The sequence below is a fragment of the Pseudophryne corroboree genome, chromosome 5 (genome assembly GCF_028390025.1).
Source record: "Pseudophryne corroboree isolate aPseCor3 chromosome 5, aPseCor3.hap2, whole genome shotgun sequence".
NCBI lineage: Eukaryota > Metazoa > Chordata > Amphibia > Anura > Myobatrachidae > Pseudophryne > Pseudophryne corroboree.
The window spans coordinates 669446942-669467380 of NC_086448.1; the positions used below are offsets into that span (position 1 = coordinate 669446942).

At 47.1% G+C, this 20439-nt stretch overlaps 1 protein-coding gene across 2 annotated transcripts in view; it reads right to left on the reverse strand.

Moving 5' to 3' along the window:
* The window catches only part of TCEA1 (transcription elongation factor A1), a 147702-nt gene extending 128020 nt beyond the window's left edge, over window positions 1-19682 (reverse strand). Inside the window, exons 1-2 of one of the 2 annotated variants that reach the window (XM_063923726.1) lie at window positions 19389-19682; window positions 16748-16810 (exon numbers count right to left, since the gene is read on the reverse strand). In XM_063923726.1, coding sequence (XP_063779796.1) covers window positions 16748-16810; window positions 19389-19622 — 297 coding nt within the window. In that variant the 5' untranslated portion in view covers window positions 19623-19682. The remainder of the gene's footprint in view (window positions 1-16747; window positions 16811-19388) is intronic. The other variant, XM_063923725.1, reaches the window with a different exon arrangement.
* Window positions 19683-20439: the final 757 nt, after the last annotated feature.

The window sequence follows — 20439 nt, forward strand, 5'->3', positions numbered from 1 at the left end:
AATACTAGAATTATGCCTGGTCACACTAGGGGTAGAAACCTTCGTGATATATTAGTTAAAGCTGACATCACAAGGATACAGGGACCAGATGGGCATAGTGGGGCACGACAGAAATTAGGATGCATTCGCTGCACTTGCACCACCTGCCAATTTATGTTGGTAGGTGAGACATTTAACCATCCGTTATCCGGCAAAAAATATTATATTCGTTACCAACTTACGTGTAACACGAAATTTACGGTTTACCAAATTATCTGCCCGTGTGGGAAGTCCTATATCGGGAAAACAGAACGCAGCTTTAAAGAAAGGATGACTGCGCATAGATCTGCCATTAGGAAGGCACTCGCTACTGGCAACAGCGAACAACCTGTGGCAAGACACTTTATAACAGCCAGACATAACTTAACATCCATCCGTTATAGGATGATAGACCATGTACCCCCGAGTATACGGGGGGGGGGGGGTAACAGAGGTTTAAAATTGTTGCAAATGGAATCCCGATGGATCCATCGAATGGGTACACTCACACTTAGAGGCCTTAACGAGCATTTGGGCCCTAATAATTTCTTGCAATAACAGGTATAATGTTGCTGTGTGCTGTCAAGGCTCTAGATTAGGGAGCCTATATTTATTTATGTATGTATATTGGTGAAGAGAAGTGCTTCTATCTATAGATTTCGTTGTGAGTACGTAATAGTAATAGGCCTGACGGCATGATTATCCTGTACTTACCCAGCGTGTATATTAGTTCACCTTGCAGTAATTGATAAGATGCATCCTAGTGCAGTATTTAATGTATAACATAGATGCGATGAGCAGCCACTATAGTATTGGATTACTTGTATGTTGAGATACATATAGTGGGGATTTGTGGCTTTGAGTTGGTAATTGACCTTTAATGCTTGCATAGGTTAGATTTTATAGCCTTAAATGGTGTTTTAGCTTTGTATATTATCACGCCATCACATTATACTGTTTGAATGTATATGTTTTACAGTTGCTATGCCAACAGAGTGGTGAGTCAACGGGTGAGCCGTGGTGTGCGCATGACGTGATGACGTCATCATTGGGAGCCGCCGGGTCGGGTGCGTGGTCCCGTTACCGGAGTGGCGCCATTCACTGATGGGTGGGGATATAAGGTAAGAGTTTATGGTTTTTGTGTGTATTAAGCCTGATGAAAATGCCACAATAAAGGCATTGAAACGTTGCAATCCACTTGCTTGTATATGAAATCCTTTCTGACTGGAGTGCCGCACCGTATGTATGTATGTATGTATGTATGTATGTATGTATATATATATATCTATATCTATATATATATATATATATATATATATATATATATATATATATATATATATATATATATATATATATATATATATATATATATATATATATATATATATATATATATATATATACACATATATATATATATATATATATATATATATATATATATCTATATATATATCTATATACAGGTTGAATATCCCATATCCAAATATTCCGAAATACGGAATTTTTTGAGTGAGAGTGAGATAGTGAAACCTTTGTTTTTTGATGGCTCAATGTACACAAACTTTGTTTAATACACAAAGTTGTTAAAAATATTGTATTAAATGACCTGCAGGCTGTGTGTATAAGGTGTATATGAAACATAAATGAATTGTGTGAATGTACACACACTTTGTTTAATGCACAAATGTATAAAAAATATTGGCTAAAATGACCTTCAGGCTGTGTGTATAAGGTGTATATGTAACATAAATGCATTCTGTGCTTAGACTTGGGTCCCATCACCATGATATCTCATTATGGTATGCAATTATTCCAAAATACGGAAAAATCCCATATCCAAAATACCTCTGGTCCCAAGCATTTTGGATAAGGGAGACTCAACCTGTATATATATATCTCTCTCTATATATATATATATATATATCTCTCTCTCTGCTGATAAAGTACCTGTCCACGCTGCCACAGCGCTATAAACCCATGCCGACACAATCGCCGATCTGAGTAGTGTGCTAGAATGTGCATGCTATCTGCAGGATCCCTGAGAATAGCTAGTGCTACCTTCTGTGCAAACGTGACACCATAGGGGAAGATTCCCATCACATCCTGGCCCTAGTGGAGAAAGGATACTGCCTGAGAATTTTTTGTGGGAAGCTGCAGTCTCTTGTCTGGAGATTCCCGCTCTTTTTCCTCATGAGAGGAGGGAAATTTACCTCAGCTTTCTTCCCCTTAACATGTGTACCCTTGTGTCAGGGACAAATGAGTCATCAGTGATATGCAAATCATCTTTTATTACAATAATCGTATATTGAATACCTTTCAGCCATTTTGGCTGTAACTTTGCATTATCGTAGTCGACACTGGAGTCAAACTCCGTGTCGATATCAGTGTTTATTATTTTGGATAGTGAGCATTGTGAGACTCTGAAGGTCTCTGTGACATGGGGACAGACATGGGTAGATCTGCTGTCTGTTCTCTAATCTTTTGTGCAATAAATTCACCTCAGCACTTACACATATCCAAACAGGTGTCGGCGTTGTCGACGGAGACACCCTCTCACACACATAGTTGCTCTATCTCCTCCTTAGGGGAGCCTTTTACCTCAGACATGTCGACACACGCGTACCGACACACCACACACACAGGGGATGCTCTATTTGAAGACAGTTCCCCCACAAGGCCCTTTGGAGAGACAGAGAGAGAGTATGCCAGCACACACCCCAGCGCTATATGACCCAGGAATCACACAGTAACTTAGTGTTAACCCAGTAGCTGCTGTATATAATGTTTTTACGCCAAATTTATGTGCCCCCCCTCTCTTTTTCACCCTCCCTATCGTGCAGGATAGAGCCTGGGGAGCTTCCTCTCAGCGGAGCTGTGGAGAGAAAATGGCGCTGGTGAGTGCTGAGGAAGAATGCCCCGCCCCCTCAGCGGTGGGCTTCTCCCGCGATTTTGTGTAAAATTAATGGCGGGGGCTCATGCATATAACAGTGTCCAACTGTATATATGCTGCTTTTTGCCAGGAGGTAATCAATTGCTGCCCAGGGCGCCCCCCCTGCGCCCTGCACCCTACAGTGACCGGAGTGTGTGGGTTAGTGTGGGCGCAATGGCGCACAGCTGCAGTGCTGTGCGCTACCTCATATGAAGACAGGAGTCTTCTGCCGCCGATTTTGACGTCTTCTTGCTTCAACCCGCCGGCTTCTGTCTTGTGGCTCTGCGAGGGGGACGGCTGCGCGGCTCCGGGAACGGACGACAAGGTCAGGTCCTGTGTTCGATCCCTCTGGAGCTAATGGTGTCCAGTAGCCTAAGAAGCGCAACCTAGCCGCAGTTAGTAGGTTTGCTTCTCTCCCCTCAGTCCCACGTAGCAGAGAGTCGGTTGCCAGCAGAAGCTCTCTGAAAATAAAAAACCTAACTAAAATACCTTCTGATTAGCAAGCTCAGGAGAGCTCACTAAAAGCACCCAGCTCTGGCCGGGCACAGATTCTAACCGAGGTCTGGAGGAGGGGCATAGAGGGAGGAGCCAGTGCACACCAGTAGTACTAAATCTTTCTTAGAGTGCCCAGTCTCCTGCGGAGCCCGTCTATTCCCCATGGTCCTTACGGAGTCCCCAGCATCCACTAGGACGTTAGAGAAAAAGGGGATTCCGGAAGAGGTCATCCCTACTTTAAATAAGAATTTACTCACCGGTAATTCTATTTCTCGTAGTCCGTAGTGGATGCTGGGAACTCCGTAAGGACCATGGGGAATAGCGGGCTCCGAAGGAGGCTGGGCACTCTAGAAAGATTTATGACTACCTGGTGTGCACTGGCTCCTCCCACTATGACCCTCCTCCAAGCCTCAGTTAGGACACTGTGCCCGGACGAGCTGACATAATAAGGAAGGATTTTGAATCCCGGGTAAGACTCATACCAGCCACACCGTACAACTCGTGATACTATATCCAGTTTGACAGTATGAAAACAAGTGAGCCTCTCAACAGATGGCTCAACAATAACCCTTTAGTTAGCAATAACTATTTACAAGTATTGCAGACAATCCGCACTTGGGATGGGCGCCCAGCATCCACTACGGACTACGAGAAATAGAATTACCGGTGAGTAAATTCTTATTTTCTCTGACGTCCTAGTGGATGCTGGGAACTCCGTAAGGACCATGGGGATTATACCAAAGCTCCCAAACGGGCGGGAGAGTGCGGATGACTCTGCAGCACCGAATGAGAGAACTCCAAGTCCTCCTCAGCCAGGGTATCAAATTTGTAGAATTTTGCAAACGTGTTTGCCCCTGACCAAGTAGCTGCTCGGCAAAGTTGTAAAGCCGAGACCCCTCGGGCAGCCGCCCAAGATGAGCCCACCTTCCTTGTGGAATGGGCATTTACAGATTTTGGCTGTGGCAGGCCTGCCACAGAATGTGCAAGCTGAATTGTACTACAAATCCAGCGAGCAATAGTTTGCTTAGAAGCAGGAGCACCCAGCTTGTTGGGTGCATACAGGATAAACAGCGAGTCAGATTTTCTGACTCCAGCCGTCCTGGAAACATATATTTTCAGGGCCCTGACAACGTCTAGCAACTTGGAGTCCTCCAAGTCCCTAGTAGCCGCAGGCACCACAATAGGCTGGTTCAGGTGAAACGCTGACACCACCTTAGGGAGAAACTGGGGACGAGTCCTCAATTCTGCCCTATCCATATGGAAAATCAGATAAGGGCTTTTACAATATAAAGCCGCCAATTCTGACACTCGCCTGGCTGAAGCCAAGGCCAATAACATGACCACTTTCCACGCGAGATATTTCAGATCCACGGTTTTTAGTGGCTCAAACCAATGTGATTTTAAGAAACTCAACACCATGTTGAGATCCCAAGGTGCCACAGGAGGCACAAACGGGGGCTGAATATGCAGCACTCCTTTCACAAATGTCTTAACTTCAGGTACTGAAGCTAGTTCCTTTTGAAAGAAAAATCGACAGAGCCGAGATCTGTACTTTAATGGAGCCTAGTTTTAGGCCCATATTCACTCCTGCTTGCAGGAAATGCAGAAATCGACCTAGTTGAAATTCCTCTGTTGGGGCCTTTTCGGCCTCGCACCATGCAACATATTTCCGCCATATGCGGTGATAATGATTTGCCGTAACATCTTTCCTGGCTATAATAAGTGTAGGAATGACTTCCTCCGGAATGCCCTTTTCCTTCAGGATCCGGCGTTCAACCGCCATGCCGTCAAACGCAGCCGCGGTAAGTCTTGGAACAGACAGGGCCCCTGCTGTAGCAGGTCTTGTCTGAGCGGCAGAGGCCACGGGTCCTCTGAGATCATCTCTTGAAATTCCGGGTACCACGCTCGTCTTGGCCAATCCGGAACCACGAGAATTGTGTTTACTCCTTGCTTTCTTATTATTCTCAATACCTTTGGTATGAGAGGCAGAGGAGGGAACACATAAACCGACTGGTACACCCACGGTGTCACTAGAGCGTCCACAGCTATCGCCTGAGGGTCCCTTGACCTGGCGCAATATTTTTTTAACTTTTTGTTGAGGCGGGACGCCATCATGTCCACCTGTGGTTTTTCCCAACGGGTTACCAGCATCTGGAAGACTTCTGGATGAAGTCCCCACTCTCCCGGGTGGAGGTCGTGTCTGCTGAGGAAGTCTGCTTCCCAGTTGTCCACTCCCGGAATGAACACTGCTGACAGTGCTAGTACATGATTCTCCGCCCATCGGAGAATTCTTGTGGCTTCTGCCATCGCCATCCTGCTTCTTGTGCCGCCCTGTCGATTTACATGGGCGACTGCCGTGATGTTGTCTGACTGGATCAGCACAGGCTGGTGTAGGAGCAGGGATTTTGCTTGACTTAGGGTATTGTAAATGGCCCTTAGTTCCAGAATATTTATGTGAAGGGAAGTCTCCTGACTCGACCATAGTCCTTGGAAGTTTCTTCCCCGTGTGACTGCCCCCCAGCCTCGAAGGCTGGCATCCGTGGTCACCAGGACCCAGTCCTGTATGCCGAACCTGCGGCCCTCTAGAAGATGGGCACTCTGCAGCCACCACAGTAGAGACACCCTGGTTCTTGGAGACAGGGTTATTAAGCGATGCATCTGAAGATGCGATCCGCACCATTTGTCCAACAGGTCCCACTGAAAGATTCTGGCATGGAACCTGCCGAAAGGAATTGCTTCGTAAGAAGCTACCATCTTTCCCAGGACCCGCGTGCAGTGATGCACCGATACCTGTTTTGGTTTCAGGAGGTCTCTGACTAGAGATGACAACTCCCTGGCTTTCTCCTCCGGGAGAAACACTTTTTTCTGAACTGTATCCAGAATCATACCCAGGAACAGTAGACGTGTCGTCGGAACCAGCTGTGACTTTGGGATATTCAGAATCCAGCCGTGCTGGTGCAGCACTTCCTGAGATAGTGCTACTCCCACCAACAACTGTTCCTTGGACCTCGCCTTTATTAGGAGATCGTCCAAGTACGGGATAATTAAAACTCCCTTTTTTCGAAGGAGTATCATCATTTCCGCCATAACCTTGGTAAATACCCTCGGTGCCGTGGACAGTCCAAACGGCAGCGTCTGGAATTGGTAATGGCAATCCTGTACCACAAATCTGAGGTACTCCTGGTGAGGATGGTAAATGGGGACATGCAAGTAAGCATCCTTGATGTCCAGGGATACCATGTAATCCCCCTCGTCCAGGCTTGCAATAACCGCCCTGAGCGATTCCATCTTGAACTTGAATTTTTTTATGTATGTGTTCAAGGATTTCAAATTTAAAATGGGTCTCACCGAACCGTCCGGTTTCGGCACCACAAATAGTGTGGAATAGTAACCCCGGCCTTGTTGAAGTAGGGGTACCTTGATTATCACCTGCTGGGAATACAGCTTGTGAATTGCCGCTAGCACCGCCTCCCTGTCTGAGGGAGCAATCGGCAAGGCAGATTTTAGGAACCGGTGGGGTGGAGACGCCTCGAATTCCAGTTTGTACCCCTGAGATACTATTTGAAGGATCCAGGGATCCACCTGTGAGCGAGCCCACTGATCGCTGAAATTCTTGAGGCGGCCCCCCACCGTACCTGGCTCCGCCTGTGGAGCCCCACCGTCATGCGGCGGACTTGGAAGAAGAAGCGGGGGAGGACTTTTGCTCCTGGGAACCTGCTGTTTGTTGCAGCCTTTTTCCCCTACCTCTGCCTCTGGACAGAAAAGACCCGCCTTTTCCACGCTTGTTTTTCTGGGTCCGAAAGGACTGAACCTGATAAAACGGCGCCTTCTTAGGCTGTGAGGGGACATGGGGTAAAAATGCTGACTTCCCAGACGTTGCTATGGAAACTAGGTCCGAAAGACCATCCCCAAATAATTCCTCACCCTTATAAGGCAAAACTTTCATGTGCCTTTTAGAATCTGCATCTCCTGTCCACTGGCGAGTCCATAAGCCTCTCCTAGCAGAAATGGACAATGCACTTACTTTAGATGCCAGTCGGCAGATTTCCCTCTGTGCATCTCTCATATATAAGACTGAGGGCCATATTCAATTAGCAGTGATAACTGACTTTTCACGTGAAAAGTCCGGTTTTCGGGTGAAAAACCGGACTTTTCACGTGAAATGCAATTACAGCCTATTCAATTAACCTGGAAAATTTATCGGTGATCATGTTTTCACTGATTTCACTTCACCTTCTCTGAAGCAGGTGAAAAGTTGGGAAAAGCCACTATTTTAAGGTAAAAATGTTTGGATATGGTACAGAACTCCTGGGACACCCCCCTTTATGACTAATTAGGCACGTTGAAGTTTTTAATTATTTTTAATTGGCCAATAATGACGTCATTTTTGGGGTGAAAAAGTAAAAAGTGATGGAAATTGGGGTTCAAGGTATGGGACAGGTATATTGGGGTGCTTTATGAGTGGGACAGGTGTTTTTTAGGCTTGCAGATGGGAGTAATCGGTCTGTTTCCACTTTTTTTAAAATTACCCTAAAATGACCCAAATATATACTTATACCCATTTTCATGTACCCCAAATTTAATGAGAGCATTTATTTTGCTAAAAAAAAAAACTTGCTTTCTATCATTTTTTTGCATTTAAAAAAAATGCATATAACCGCCATTTTTACACAATTTAAGTCCCCAAAAACTCTCTAATGTGATCTCTAACACACTTCTCTTCTGTTTTCCTATGTTAGTTTAGCATTTTTTGGGGTACAGGCTGATTTCCCCATTTTCACCTGCACTTTTCACTGCAAGAATTTTCACGTGAAACCCGGTCGGAATTGAATAGGTCGAAAAATGGAGCGTTTTCGCGGCAATTTTCGGCCGATTGCCGCGAAAAATTTTCGGTCGAAAAATTGCCGCGAATTTGCGGATAATTGAATACCCTAGTGAGTCTTTGATATGGTCTATGGTTAGCAGAATCGTGTCTCTGTCTAGTGTGTCAATATTTTCTGACAGTTTATCTGACCAGGCAGCGGCAGCACTGCACATCCATGCTGACGCAATAGCTGGCCTAAGCATAATGCCTGAGTGTGTATATACAGACTTCAGGATCGCCTCCTGCTTTCTATCAGCAGGTTCCTTGAGGGCGGCCGTATCCGGAGACGGTAGTGCCACCTTTTTAGACAAACGTGTGAGCGCTTTATCCACCCTAGGAGGTGTTTCCCAACGTGACCTATCCTCTGGCGGGAAAGGGAACGCCATTAGTACCTTCTTAGGAATTACCAATTTTTTTTATCAGGGAAAGCCCACGCTTCTTCACACACTTCATTTAATTCATCTGATGGGGGAAAAACTACGGGTAGTTTTTTCTCCCCAAACATAATACCCTTTTTAGTGGTACCTGTATTCACATCAGAAATGTGTAACACCTCTTTCATTGCCTCAATCATGCAGTGAATGGCCTTAGTGGGCATCAGGTTAGACTCATCGTCGTCGACACTGGTGTCAGTATCAGTGTCGACATCTGCGTCTGCGGTCTGAGGCGTTTCAGAGCCCCTGATGACCTTTGAGACGCCTGGATAGGCACAAGCTGAGAAGCCGGCTGTCCCACATTTGGCATGTCGTCAAATTTCTTATGTAAAGAGTCTATACGTGCACTCATTTCTTTCCATAAGCACATCCACTCAGGTGTCTGCCCCGCAGGGGGTGACATCCCTCCTAAAGGCATTTGCTCCGTCTCCACATCATTATCCTCATCAAACATGTCGACACAGCCGTACCGACACACCGCACCACACAGGGAATGCTCTAACAGAGGACAGGACCCACAAAAGCCCTTTGGGGGGACAGAGTGAGAGTATGCCAGCACACACCAGAGCGCTATATAATGCAGGGACCAACTGAGTTATGTCCCCTATAGCTGCTTTTTTTATATAAATGTATACTGCGCCTAAATTTAGTGCCCCCCCTCTCTTTTTTACCCTTTTCTGTAGTGTAGACTGCAGGGGAGAGCCAGGGAGCTTCCTTCCAGCGGAGCTGTGAGGGAAAAATGGCGCCAGTGTGCTGAAGGAGATAGCTCCGCCCCTTCGCGGCCTATTCTCCCGCTTTTTTCTATATTCTGGCAGGGGTATTTTCCACATATATAGCCTCTGGGGCTATATATTGTGGTATTTTTGCCAGCCAAGGTGTTATTATTGCTTCTCAGGGCGCCCCCCCCAGCGCCCTGCACCCTCAGTGACCGGAGTGTGAAGTGTGTGTGAGGAGCAATGGCGCACAGCTGCAGTGCTGTGCGCTACCTTGGTGAAGACTGATGTCTTCTGCCGCCGATTTTCCGGACCTCTTCTTGCTTCTGGCTCTGTAAGGGGGACGGCGGCGCGGCTCCGGGACCGAACACCAAGGACTGGGCCTGCGGTCGATCCCTCTGGAGCTAATGGTGTCCAGTAGCCTAAGAAGCCCAAGCTGGCTGCAAGCAGGCAGGTTCGCTTCTTCTCCCCTTAGTCCCTCGCTGCAGTGAGCCTGTTGCCAGCAGGTCTCACTGAAAATAAAAAACCTAATTTCTATACTTTCTTTCTAAAGGCTCAGGAGAGCCCCTAGTGTGCATCCAACCTCGGCCGGGCACAAAATCTAACTGAGGCTTGGAGGAGGGTCATAGTGGGAGGAGCCAGTGCACACCAGGTAGTCATAAATCTTTCTAGAGTGCCCAGCCTCCTTCGGAGCCCGCTATTCCCCATGGTCCTTACGGAGTTCCCAGCATCCACTAGGACGTCAGAGAAATAAAGGCTAGGAAGGAGGTGACGATAAAACATTATCACCGTGTCTGGCGAAAGTATGTGTCTTGGTGTGAGACCAAGAATGCACCTACGGAAGATTTTCATCTGGGTCGTTTTCTCCACTTCCTACAGACAGGAGTGGATATAGGCCTGAAATTAGGCTCGGTTAAGGTACAGATTTCGGCCCTCTCGATTTTCTTTCAGAAGGAATTGGCTTCTCTTCCAGAAGTCCAGACGTTTGTAAAGGGAGTGCTGCACATCCAGCCCCCTTTTGTGCCTCCAGTGGCACCATGGGACCTGAACGTGGTGTTGCAGTTCCTAAAATCACACTGGTTTGAACCGCTTAACAAGGTTGAGTTGAAATTTCTTACTTGGAAGGTGGTCATGTTGTTGGCCTTAGCATCAGCAAGGCGAGTGTCAGAATTGGCGGCTCTCTCACACAAGAGCCCCTACTTGATTTTTCATGTGGATCGAGCTGAATTGAGGACACGTCCGCAATTTTTGTCTAAAGTGGTTTCTTCGTTCCATATGAATCAACCTATTGTGGTGCCTGTGGCTACCGGTGACCTGGAGGATTCCAGATCCCTAGACGTAGTCAGGGCCTTAAAGATTTATGTAGCCAGGACGGCTAGAATTAGGAAAACAGAGGCTCTGTTTGTCCTGTATGCGGCCAATAAGATTGGCGCTCGTGCTTCGAAGCAGACTATTGCTCGCTGGATCTGTAATACGATTCAGCAGGCTCACTCTACAGCTGGATTGCCGGTACCAAATTCGGTTAAGGCCCATTCCACTAGGCTGCCCGAGGCGTCTCGGCTTTACAACTTTGCCGAGCGGCGACTTGGTCGGGGTCAAACACTTTTGCTAAATTCTACAAGTTTGATACCCTGGCTGATGAGGACCTAGCGTTTGCTCAGTCGGTGCTGCAGAGTCATACGCACTCTCCCGCCCGATTGGATGCTTTGGTATAAACCCCATGGTCCTTACGGAGTCCCCAGCATCCTCTAGGACGTAAGAGAAAATAAGATTTTAAACCTACCGGTAAATTTATTTCTCCTAGTCCGTAGAGGATGCTGGGCGCCCGTCCCAGTGCGGAAACTCTGCAAGACTTGTATATAGTTGTTGCTTACATAAGGGTTATGTTACAGTTGACATCGGTCTAGGACCGTTACTGTTGGTGTTGTTCATACTGTTAACTGGTTATGTATGTTCCAGGTTACATGGTATGATTGGTGTGGGCTGGTATGAATCTTGCCCTTGGATTGCTAAATCCTGCCTTGTATTGTCCATCTCCTCTGGGCACAGTTCTCTGAGGTCTGGAGGAGGGGCATAGAGGGAGGAGCCAGTGCACACCCATAGTCAAAGTTCTTTTTAGGTGCCCTATCTCCTGCAGAGCCCGTCTATACCCCATGGTCCTTACGGAGTCCCCAGCATCCTCTACGGACTAGGAGAAATAGATTTAACGGTAGGTTTAAAATCTTATTTTATTCGTTTTTGAATTCTTCAGAGGAAGAGGAGGAAACACATACACCATGAGTGTCTCTCAACCTGGAACAATACCGCCTGAGCTTCTTGTTGAGACGAGAGGCCATCATGTGGATCTGTGGATATCCCCATCGACTTGTCAAGCACCTGAACACTTCCGGCTGAAGGCCCCACTTCCCCAGGTGCAGGTCGTGTCTGCTGAGGAAGTCTGCTTACCAGTTGTCTACTCCCGGAATGAAGGCCGCTGACAACACCACAGCTTCTTTGTTTTTGCCCAGAGGAGAATTCTTGACACCTCCGACATTGCTGCTCTGCTTTTCATTCCGCCCTGTCAGTTTATGTACGTCACCACCCTCACATTGTCTGACTGGACCTGAATGGCCCTGATCTTGAAAAAGATGCGAGGCCTGCAGAAGGGCGTTGTATATGACTCTGAGTTCCAGAATGTTGATTAGAAGGATGACTTCCTGACTTGACCATCTTCCCTGAAACTGCACCCCCTGGGCGACTTCTCCCCAACCTCTGAGGCTTGCGTCTGTGGTTAACAGAATCCAGTTCTGAATTCCGAACCTGTGACCCTCGACGAGGTGAGAAGTCTGTAGCCATCACAGAAGGGAGATCCTGGCTTTTGGTGACAGACGGATCCTCTGGTGCATGTGAAGATGCGATCCGGACGATTTGTCCAACAGATTGAACTGGAAGAGTCTTGCAAGAAACCTTCCGTATTGAAGCCAGAAGGCGAATGCTTAGATGCACCGATATCCGGGTTGGCTTCAGGACATCCCGAACCATCGACTGGATTACCAATGCCTTTTCCAACGGAAGGAACACTTTCTGCAACTCCGTGTCCAGCATCATTCCCAGGAATGGAAGCCTCCGTGTTGGCACCAGGTGAGCTTTCGGAAGGTTCAGAATCCACCTGTGATCCTGGAGGAGTTTGGTTGAGACCAATGCTGTCCAGCAACCTTTCCCTGGACGGTGCTTTTATCAGGAGATCGTACAGGTACGGAATTATGTTCACTCCCTGTTTGCGGAGTAGAAACATAATCTTTGCCATCACCTTGGTGAACACCCTCGGTGCCATGGAGAGACCAAATGGCAGGGCCTGGAACTGGTAGTGAGAGTCCTGCAGTGCAAACCGTAGATATGCCTGATGAGGCGACCAGATCGGAATGTGCATCCTTGATATCCAGAGACACTAGGAATTCCCCCTCCTCCAGACCTGAGATTACCGCTCTCAGAGACTCCATCTTGAATTTGAACACTCGTAAGTACGGGTTCAACGACTTGAGGTTCAGAATCGGCCTTACCGAACTGTCCGGCTTCCGTACTACAAACAGGTCGCAATAATACCCTTTGTTTTTCAGATGAGGTGGAACTGGAACAATGACCTGAGTCTGTACCAGATTTTGATGGCATGCTGTAAAGTTATACTTAACTCTTGTGAAACTGGTATGCTTGATTTTAAGAATCTGTGAGGTGGGAGCTCTTGGACCTCCAGCCTGTAGCCCTGGAAAATAAGATATCCTGGCACGAACTTGACCAGATCTGACTGAAGAATCGTAGTCGGGCTCCCACCTGACAGCCTTCCGGGCATTGCTGTCCACCGTCATGAGGAATTCTTTGAGGAAGTAAAGCCTGAGCTCTGTTCCCGAGCGCCTGCAGTTGCTGGTTTGTGCGGTTTACCTCTTGCGTCGCTGGAGGACATAGAAGCACCTCTGGATTTGCCCTTGAACTTGGCCGTCTGAAAGGACTGCAACTTAGAAGCTGAATAAGCCTTTTTGGTCGGGGGGCTGCGGAAGGAAGATACGTAGACTTGCCACAGTAGCTTTGGAGATCCATTTGTCTGGGCCGGACTGACATGCGGGGCGGACTAGCCCTGTGCTGGGCGTCCCCCCGCATGTCTGGGAACATGATCGTAGCTGTGCTAAATTTAGCATAGCTACGATCAACTCGGAATGACCCCCTGCGTACAGTGTACAGAGACGCAGTTGTGCACTGTGTCCGGAGACTCATTCTGCCCCGTTGAGAAGCCGTGAAGTTTCAATGACCATACGTGCTAAACCAGGCTGGTAAGCTGGGACAGCTAAAATAAATGCGGTAATTAAAGACATTGTAAACTACTGGAGTGCTCCTTCTTCCAGTAACATACTTTCAGGAGGTCTTGTCCGCAGCACCCCCATCATATGACTGATAACAGTGATATGCAGGGCTGCCATCAGAAATTGTGGGGCCTGGGCTGACAAAATAGGCAGCCCCCCCTCCAAAAAAAATAAAAAAATATGTAAAAACTTTTTTTTTTAAATGAATATAAAAAGTACAAAAATATATTTAAAAAATAAATAAATCCTGTGCACATACGGAGCAATACTATATTAATGCCCCCTGCACCATATCAATGCCCTCAGTAGTGGTGCTGCTTATACACATAATGACCCCCAATAGTGGTGCCGCTACTGGGGGCACAAACTGCCCCCAGTAGCGGTGGAGCTTAAACACAAATTGACCCCTATAGCGATGCCGCTTATACATGCCTCCAATAGTAGCGCCGCTTACACATAATGACAACACACAGATACACACATTTTCTCTCTTACTCTCCCTCATCTTACCCATCACAGGCTGACAGGAGCTGTTGCAGATTCTCCTGTAGTAGCAGCCACCCTGGTCCCGCGTAGCCCCGCCCCCTTCATTCTGGTAGCTCCGTCCCCTTTTCATACTTGAGTGCCGACACTGTCACAGGAGGGGGGAGAGGACACTGCAAGCTTCAATTGAAAACATCCCTCCTAAAATGGCCGCCCCCTCAGAGGAGACCGTTATTAAACATACTAGAGGAGCCTCCTCTGGTATCTTTAATAACTGTCTACTATTAGGCGGCGGCCATTTTGGGAGGGACGCTTACAACTGATGCTTGCAGTGTCCTCTCCCCATCCTGTGACAGAGTCAGATCTCGTGCATGAGAAGGGGGCGGAGCAGAGCGGCAGGCAGCATGAGTGACCCGGGCCCTCTCCTCTCTGTAAGAGAGGCCGGGCCCGGGACTACTGTGCCCGCAGCACTTCCCTGATGGCGGGCCTGGTGATATGACCTGGGAGCCTAGAGCGCTAACAGTATAAAATGTAATCTTTGTTATTTACATGTAATTAACATGTAGTTAACATGATATGGGTCTTTTAATGCATCTCAAACAGCAAATGTGTGGCAAGTGGTTGAGCACTGACTCATTGCCCAGACAAACAAGGAACAGATAGGTCCATTTAGGCCAAAGGTTCTCAAACACATATTCATGGCTCAACACTGGTGGTTAAATTAAAATGACTGAGGTACTAATTAAGTCAGCTGTGGCCAAGCATGGATATACTTAAGACCTGGACCATTGGGGTGCCTTGAGGACCATAACTGGGAACCTCTGATCTAGGCCAATGTTTCTCAAACTAATAGGCCCTACACACTGGGCGATAATATTCAAAGATATGAACGATCTCGTTCATTAATGAACAAGATACCGTTCATATCTTTGAGTGTGGAGGCACCAGCGATGATCGATGCGCGGCCCCGCGCTCGTTCATCGCTGGTGACCCGTCGCCTGTGCATGCAGGCCAATATGGAATATCTCGTCCATATTTGCCTGCACTGCTATGGAGCCGGGTGATGGGGGGAGTGAATAAACTTCACTCCCCCCGTCACTGCCCCCCCGCCGGGTCGCCCGGCGGCAGTATCCGCCATCGGGCAGCTCGATCAATGTGTAGGGCCCTTTAGTCATCATGGAACCCTAACAATGTGTGTGTTCAATGTATCCTCAGGGAATAATTACTAGCACCTGTGCTCCAGCTTACTGATCTGGAAAACATGCACTGTTAGGATTCCACGAGGACCTTGTTTAGGATTCCATGAGGACCTTGTTCAAGTAACACTGACCTAGGCTCCCCTTTTGTGTGGCTTTTGGGAGGACACACACATATACACATATATATATATATATATATATATATATATATATATATATATATTTATATATATTTTTTCTGTAGTAGAGACAAGTCCATGTATGAACCTGTCTGTTAGAGAAAAAAAAAAAGAAAAAAGGTTTTCCTTATGTTCCTCTTCAGTCTTCTTTCATCAAGCTGTGTCCCCTTTTTCCAGAAAACCACTTATTTCAAAGAACGTTATTATACCTAAGATTTAGTGGAGTTTACTAACGCATCACAGCTAAGCTGTACATGTCCAGGTTTTAACAATAATGTACCCTCTGTGCTTCACTCACTGTATGGTAATTAGTGTGCAATACACCCTGCAGCTGACCAATACGGCAAGTTCAACTTCATTACTTTTAAGCTAGGTACACAATGGCAGATTTTTTTTGGTCTGCCTGACAATCAGACAATTTATCTGGAAATGGTATGCACCAATATCGGAGCTACACACTTGAAACTTTTTTTTTTCTTCAGTTACCAATTTTCTGCCACATCACACTGCATTTGCATATATCCACCCACAAGGTGGATGACATAGTGAGAGGAAAACACAGGAAATATGGGCAGATTATTGAGAATGCACACACACTGCTAGATATCGGGATATTGTGGCAGATGTTTTTGGTTTCGGACGATAAACTGGAAAATTGATCGTTCATGTGTGTGGGCAAGATTTTCCCGAATTATTGTCGAAATGCCGACACAATCGTTCGTACACACTATACAATAATTTTGGTCGTTCTTCTAATTATTGGCAAATCGGCTCAATAATTGTATAGTGTGTAACTAGCTTTAGTCATTTTAACAAGTGCTGAGAGCACACAGGAAACATGCTACACCCATGATCTATCTGTATTATTTTGTATGTTTAAACAATTGCACTAAATATACAGCAGCCGAGTCCCAGACGTTGGAAGCACACTGGAGTATATTACAAGTCGTCCTTATGAATGCAACTGTCACTTTTTTCAACAGCATCATGCTCCAAAATTGGTGTAAAAAACGAATCTGATACAAGAGTATAGAGAAGGTAAAAGCTGGAATCTTCAATGTAGGTATGTAACGCAGGGTGGTGTTCAGAGACGTACCTGAAGAAGCTCCAGGGTCATAGGGAGATTTTTAAGCTCTTTTAATAAATCTAAAGCCCCGGCCTGCATAAAAAAAATAAAACATGGGGAAAGAAAATATGGCAAATGTCAAACACATATAAACATTTCAAAGACCCACAAATCAGTGTTCATGTCAGACTTTATGCATTGTGACAAATGGATAGCATTCTCGAAAAACAAAATAAATCCTATTCATTAGTGATCTACATATAATGGAAATAAATAACTGCCAGCGTGCAGCCTGCTCATTATCTCCTTCAACTGTGGCTTAAGGTGCATACACACTAGACTATTTAAGTGGACGATATGCACGATAAAGATATTATCGCGCATATTGTCAAGTGTGTATGCAAGATAAAGATGCGCACTCCCGCAGGTCTTCATCGTTTATCTTGATGAACTGAACATGCAATCCAATTTAGGCTGTATCTTTTATGACTGCATGTTCAGGAAGAGGAGGAGTGACGTCACTGATCGATATCGTTCACTATATCGTTCAGTGTGTATGCACTTTATCTTTTATTCTGTAAATAGGGAAATTTCAAGGGAAAACTTTATCTTTATTGGGACAAAATCGTCTAGTGTGTACCTGCCTTTAGAAAGATGTTTCTCTACAATGAAGCACTGCAAAACAAGAGCCTGTAAGATGGTCTATTACAGCTATAGGGTAGAAAAATACTCAGTACAGCCAGCAGATTAATACACTCATACAAAGGATATGGCCAACAATTGTCCTGTATCCAATGCCATAAGGACCATTAGATACAGCATTTGTTGTCTACAATGGAGAGAGCCTGGGGTTGTACATAAGAATCACAGTTAACACACAGGCCGATCGTTCATATCGTTCAGCGTGGAGGCACCAACGATGAGCGAACCCGTGCTCGTTCATCGTTGTGCCCCGTCGTTTGTGCATGCAGGTCATTAGACTGAACTGCCCATTTTACCTGCACCCTACAGTTCAGGAGCACTTCATGTAGTCATGGATGCAGCACTGGATTAAGCACAGGTCAGTCACCAGGGGGCCCTAACGCATAGGGGCCACCCACACATCTACATCACTAAATTGACCAATGTGGGTGGAGACTGCAACAATGCCCTGACAGGTGACATAGTCAGTGCAGGCGGGACGGGCAATCGCTCTCTCATAACACTTCTCTCCCGCCCACCGTACAGCAGCACATTAGGCAGGGAGAGACCGCTGCTGCGGTGTTCTGGGCTTGGAAGGGCCCGGGGAGGTTGCTGCCATTGAGAAATGGCAGCCTCCCATGTCCCGTCCCAGCACACAGCAGATGTACTGCGTGGAGGGGGGTCAATACCCCTTTTACACTCGCAAACATATCCTGGAATATTGCACATGAATGTGCATCATCCCGGGATTTTTCTCAGTGTGAAAGGGTACAGGGACAATTTCCCGGGACGAGCATCTCGGGATTTCATCCCAGGTCTCGACCAGGGTTGATTCCGGGACCGTCCCGGGAAGCTGTGTAGTGTGAAAGGGCCCGTCCCGGGATTCACTACCCGAGACTGTTAAAAGGCCTCGGATTGGAACTTTCTTGGGCTCAGAAAAGATGATGTCATCTTTCAGAGCCCAGGGGAGCATCCTGGAAGCGTGCCAGCATGAGATGAATAATCAGTGACTATACTAGGGTTGGCATACCAGATCCTGCCTGTACACCCGGGGACAGGCCTGTGACATCTGCGGATGCCCCAATCCAGCGCTGCCATGTCATTAGACTGTTCCTAGAAGAGCTGAGTGGCCCGAGTTAGGGGGCATGTATGGGGGCGCGGCTATCTCACACACCTTACGCCAGTCTATGATACCATGTATGAGTTTCCAGGCATTAGGGAAGACATTCTGGAATATGGCAGATCTGCATTCCACAGGTATTTGTCCTGCCTGTACAACCCCGCTCTTACATAATGTTATATCTTTTATTTACATCTATGTGAGCCAGAAAAAGGCCATTTCTAATGACATACATATGCATTTGCAGGGATATCCCGGGATCAGTGTAAATGGGGCTATCCCGGGTCGATCCCAGGTCTTAGTGCAGTGTGAAAGGGGTCAGTTCCGGGAATGCATCCCGGGAGTGACTCGGCTGTGAGAGTGTAAAAGGGGTATTAAAGGGGTTGGGGAGAGATACAGTGGATGGAGATAAAGTACCAGCCAACCAGTTCCTGTCACTTTTCATACACAGCCTGTAGCATGGCTGTTGGGAGCCTGCAGGATATATAATCATATTACTGTAGGTTATTACTAATGGGCTTCAGGTGTATTAAATAAACGGAGATCTCAAAATGAGCAGTTTGTAGGCAGCCAATGTACATAGATGCTCTGCACACACCGCTGCTGTGGCTATAATGCAGGAGAGTGAGGGATCCTGAATTATACCCCCTCCCTTTATTTACCACACGAGAGCGCGCACCTGGTGTGTGTCCCTGTAGGGAGCTCGCCCCCAGTGTTTCACCCGTGTCGGGAGCGCGCACCACTGGAGGGAACGATGATTCCATAACAAGGGGGGAGCTGGAGCACGTGTAATACAATGCACATAGTGGGCGGCTGCACGGAGGCAGCACTCCGGGCTACCAGCAGCCTCCGGTACGCAGCGACACTCACCGTGTTCTTCTTCTGCACCATCCGCTCCATCTTCTTAGCGATGCGGATAATCTCCTCCCCGCCGGCGGCGCTCATCTCTGCTGCTGCCCGCTCGCCGCTCTCACATGCACAGGGAGAGGACGCGCGGTTACAGCGCCGGTGAGAATTCCCGCTATGGGCGTCCTCCGCTGCACACACTCCGGAAGCTCCGCACGACAGTAGCAGATGGCGAGGACGCCGTTGTGCTGTCACCATACGCGACGCTCTGCCCCTTCCTGCTGCGTCCTGTGTCTGATGTGCGCCACCCTGCGGCAGAACGTGGGCACTACATTGATTCTCTGCATCATTATCCGCGTTGTTCCCTCCTGCCCTGCTCGCTCCTGCGCTAACCACACACAGGCAGCCGCACGCTTCTCCAGCCAGTTTATACGATAATCTAGGTCGAGGTAGTGTGAGGACATGCTCTGCTGCTGGTTTATGGGAAATGCAATGCACGTATGATGTGCTACATGTACAGAGAGCACAAAATGGAATAAGCACGATATAGTTTATGTCCATACATGCCAACTTCTGAAAACTAGTTTAAGGGAGACTATAGTTAGCAGCAGAATGGGCCGTGCACAGGGTGGTGCATCATTGAAGAGGCGTGTAATTATTTAATAATAGTGCACTTGGTATTAGTATTTTTACTGACCCCTACATCACTGACCCCTATACCCTACGCTCCATCACGGACCCCTTTATACCCTATGCTACGTTACGGACCGCTCTATACCCTGGGCCGAAACTAGGATTTTCGTCACCCGGGGCAAGGCAATATATCAGATCATCAGGAAATTTGAAAAAGGAGATACTATTAGACAATATTCCCCTATGTGCATCAAATGCCCTACAGTATGCGTCACATGCCCTGCCAGCGTGTTCTACTACATGATCCACTGTGTGTCCCCATACATTGCACTATATCATAACACTCTGTCACTGCACTACATTCTCCTATCCACTGCACTACATCACTATACTACATCCCCTACACGCTGAACTACATCACTACACTACATGCCCCTATGCT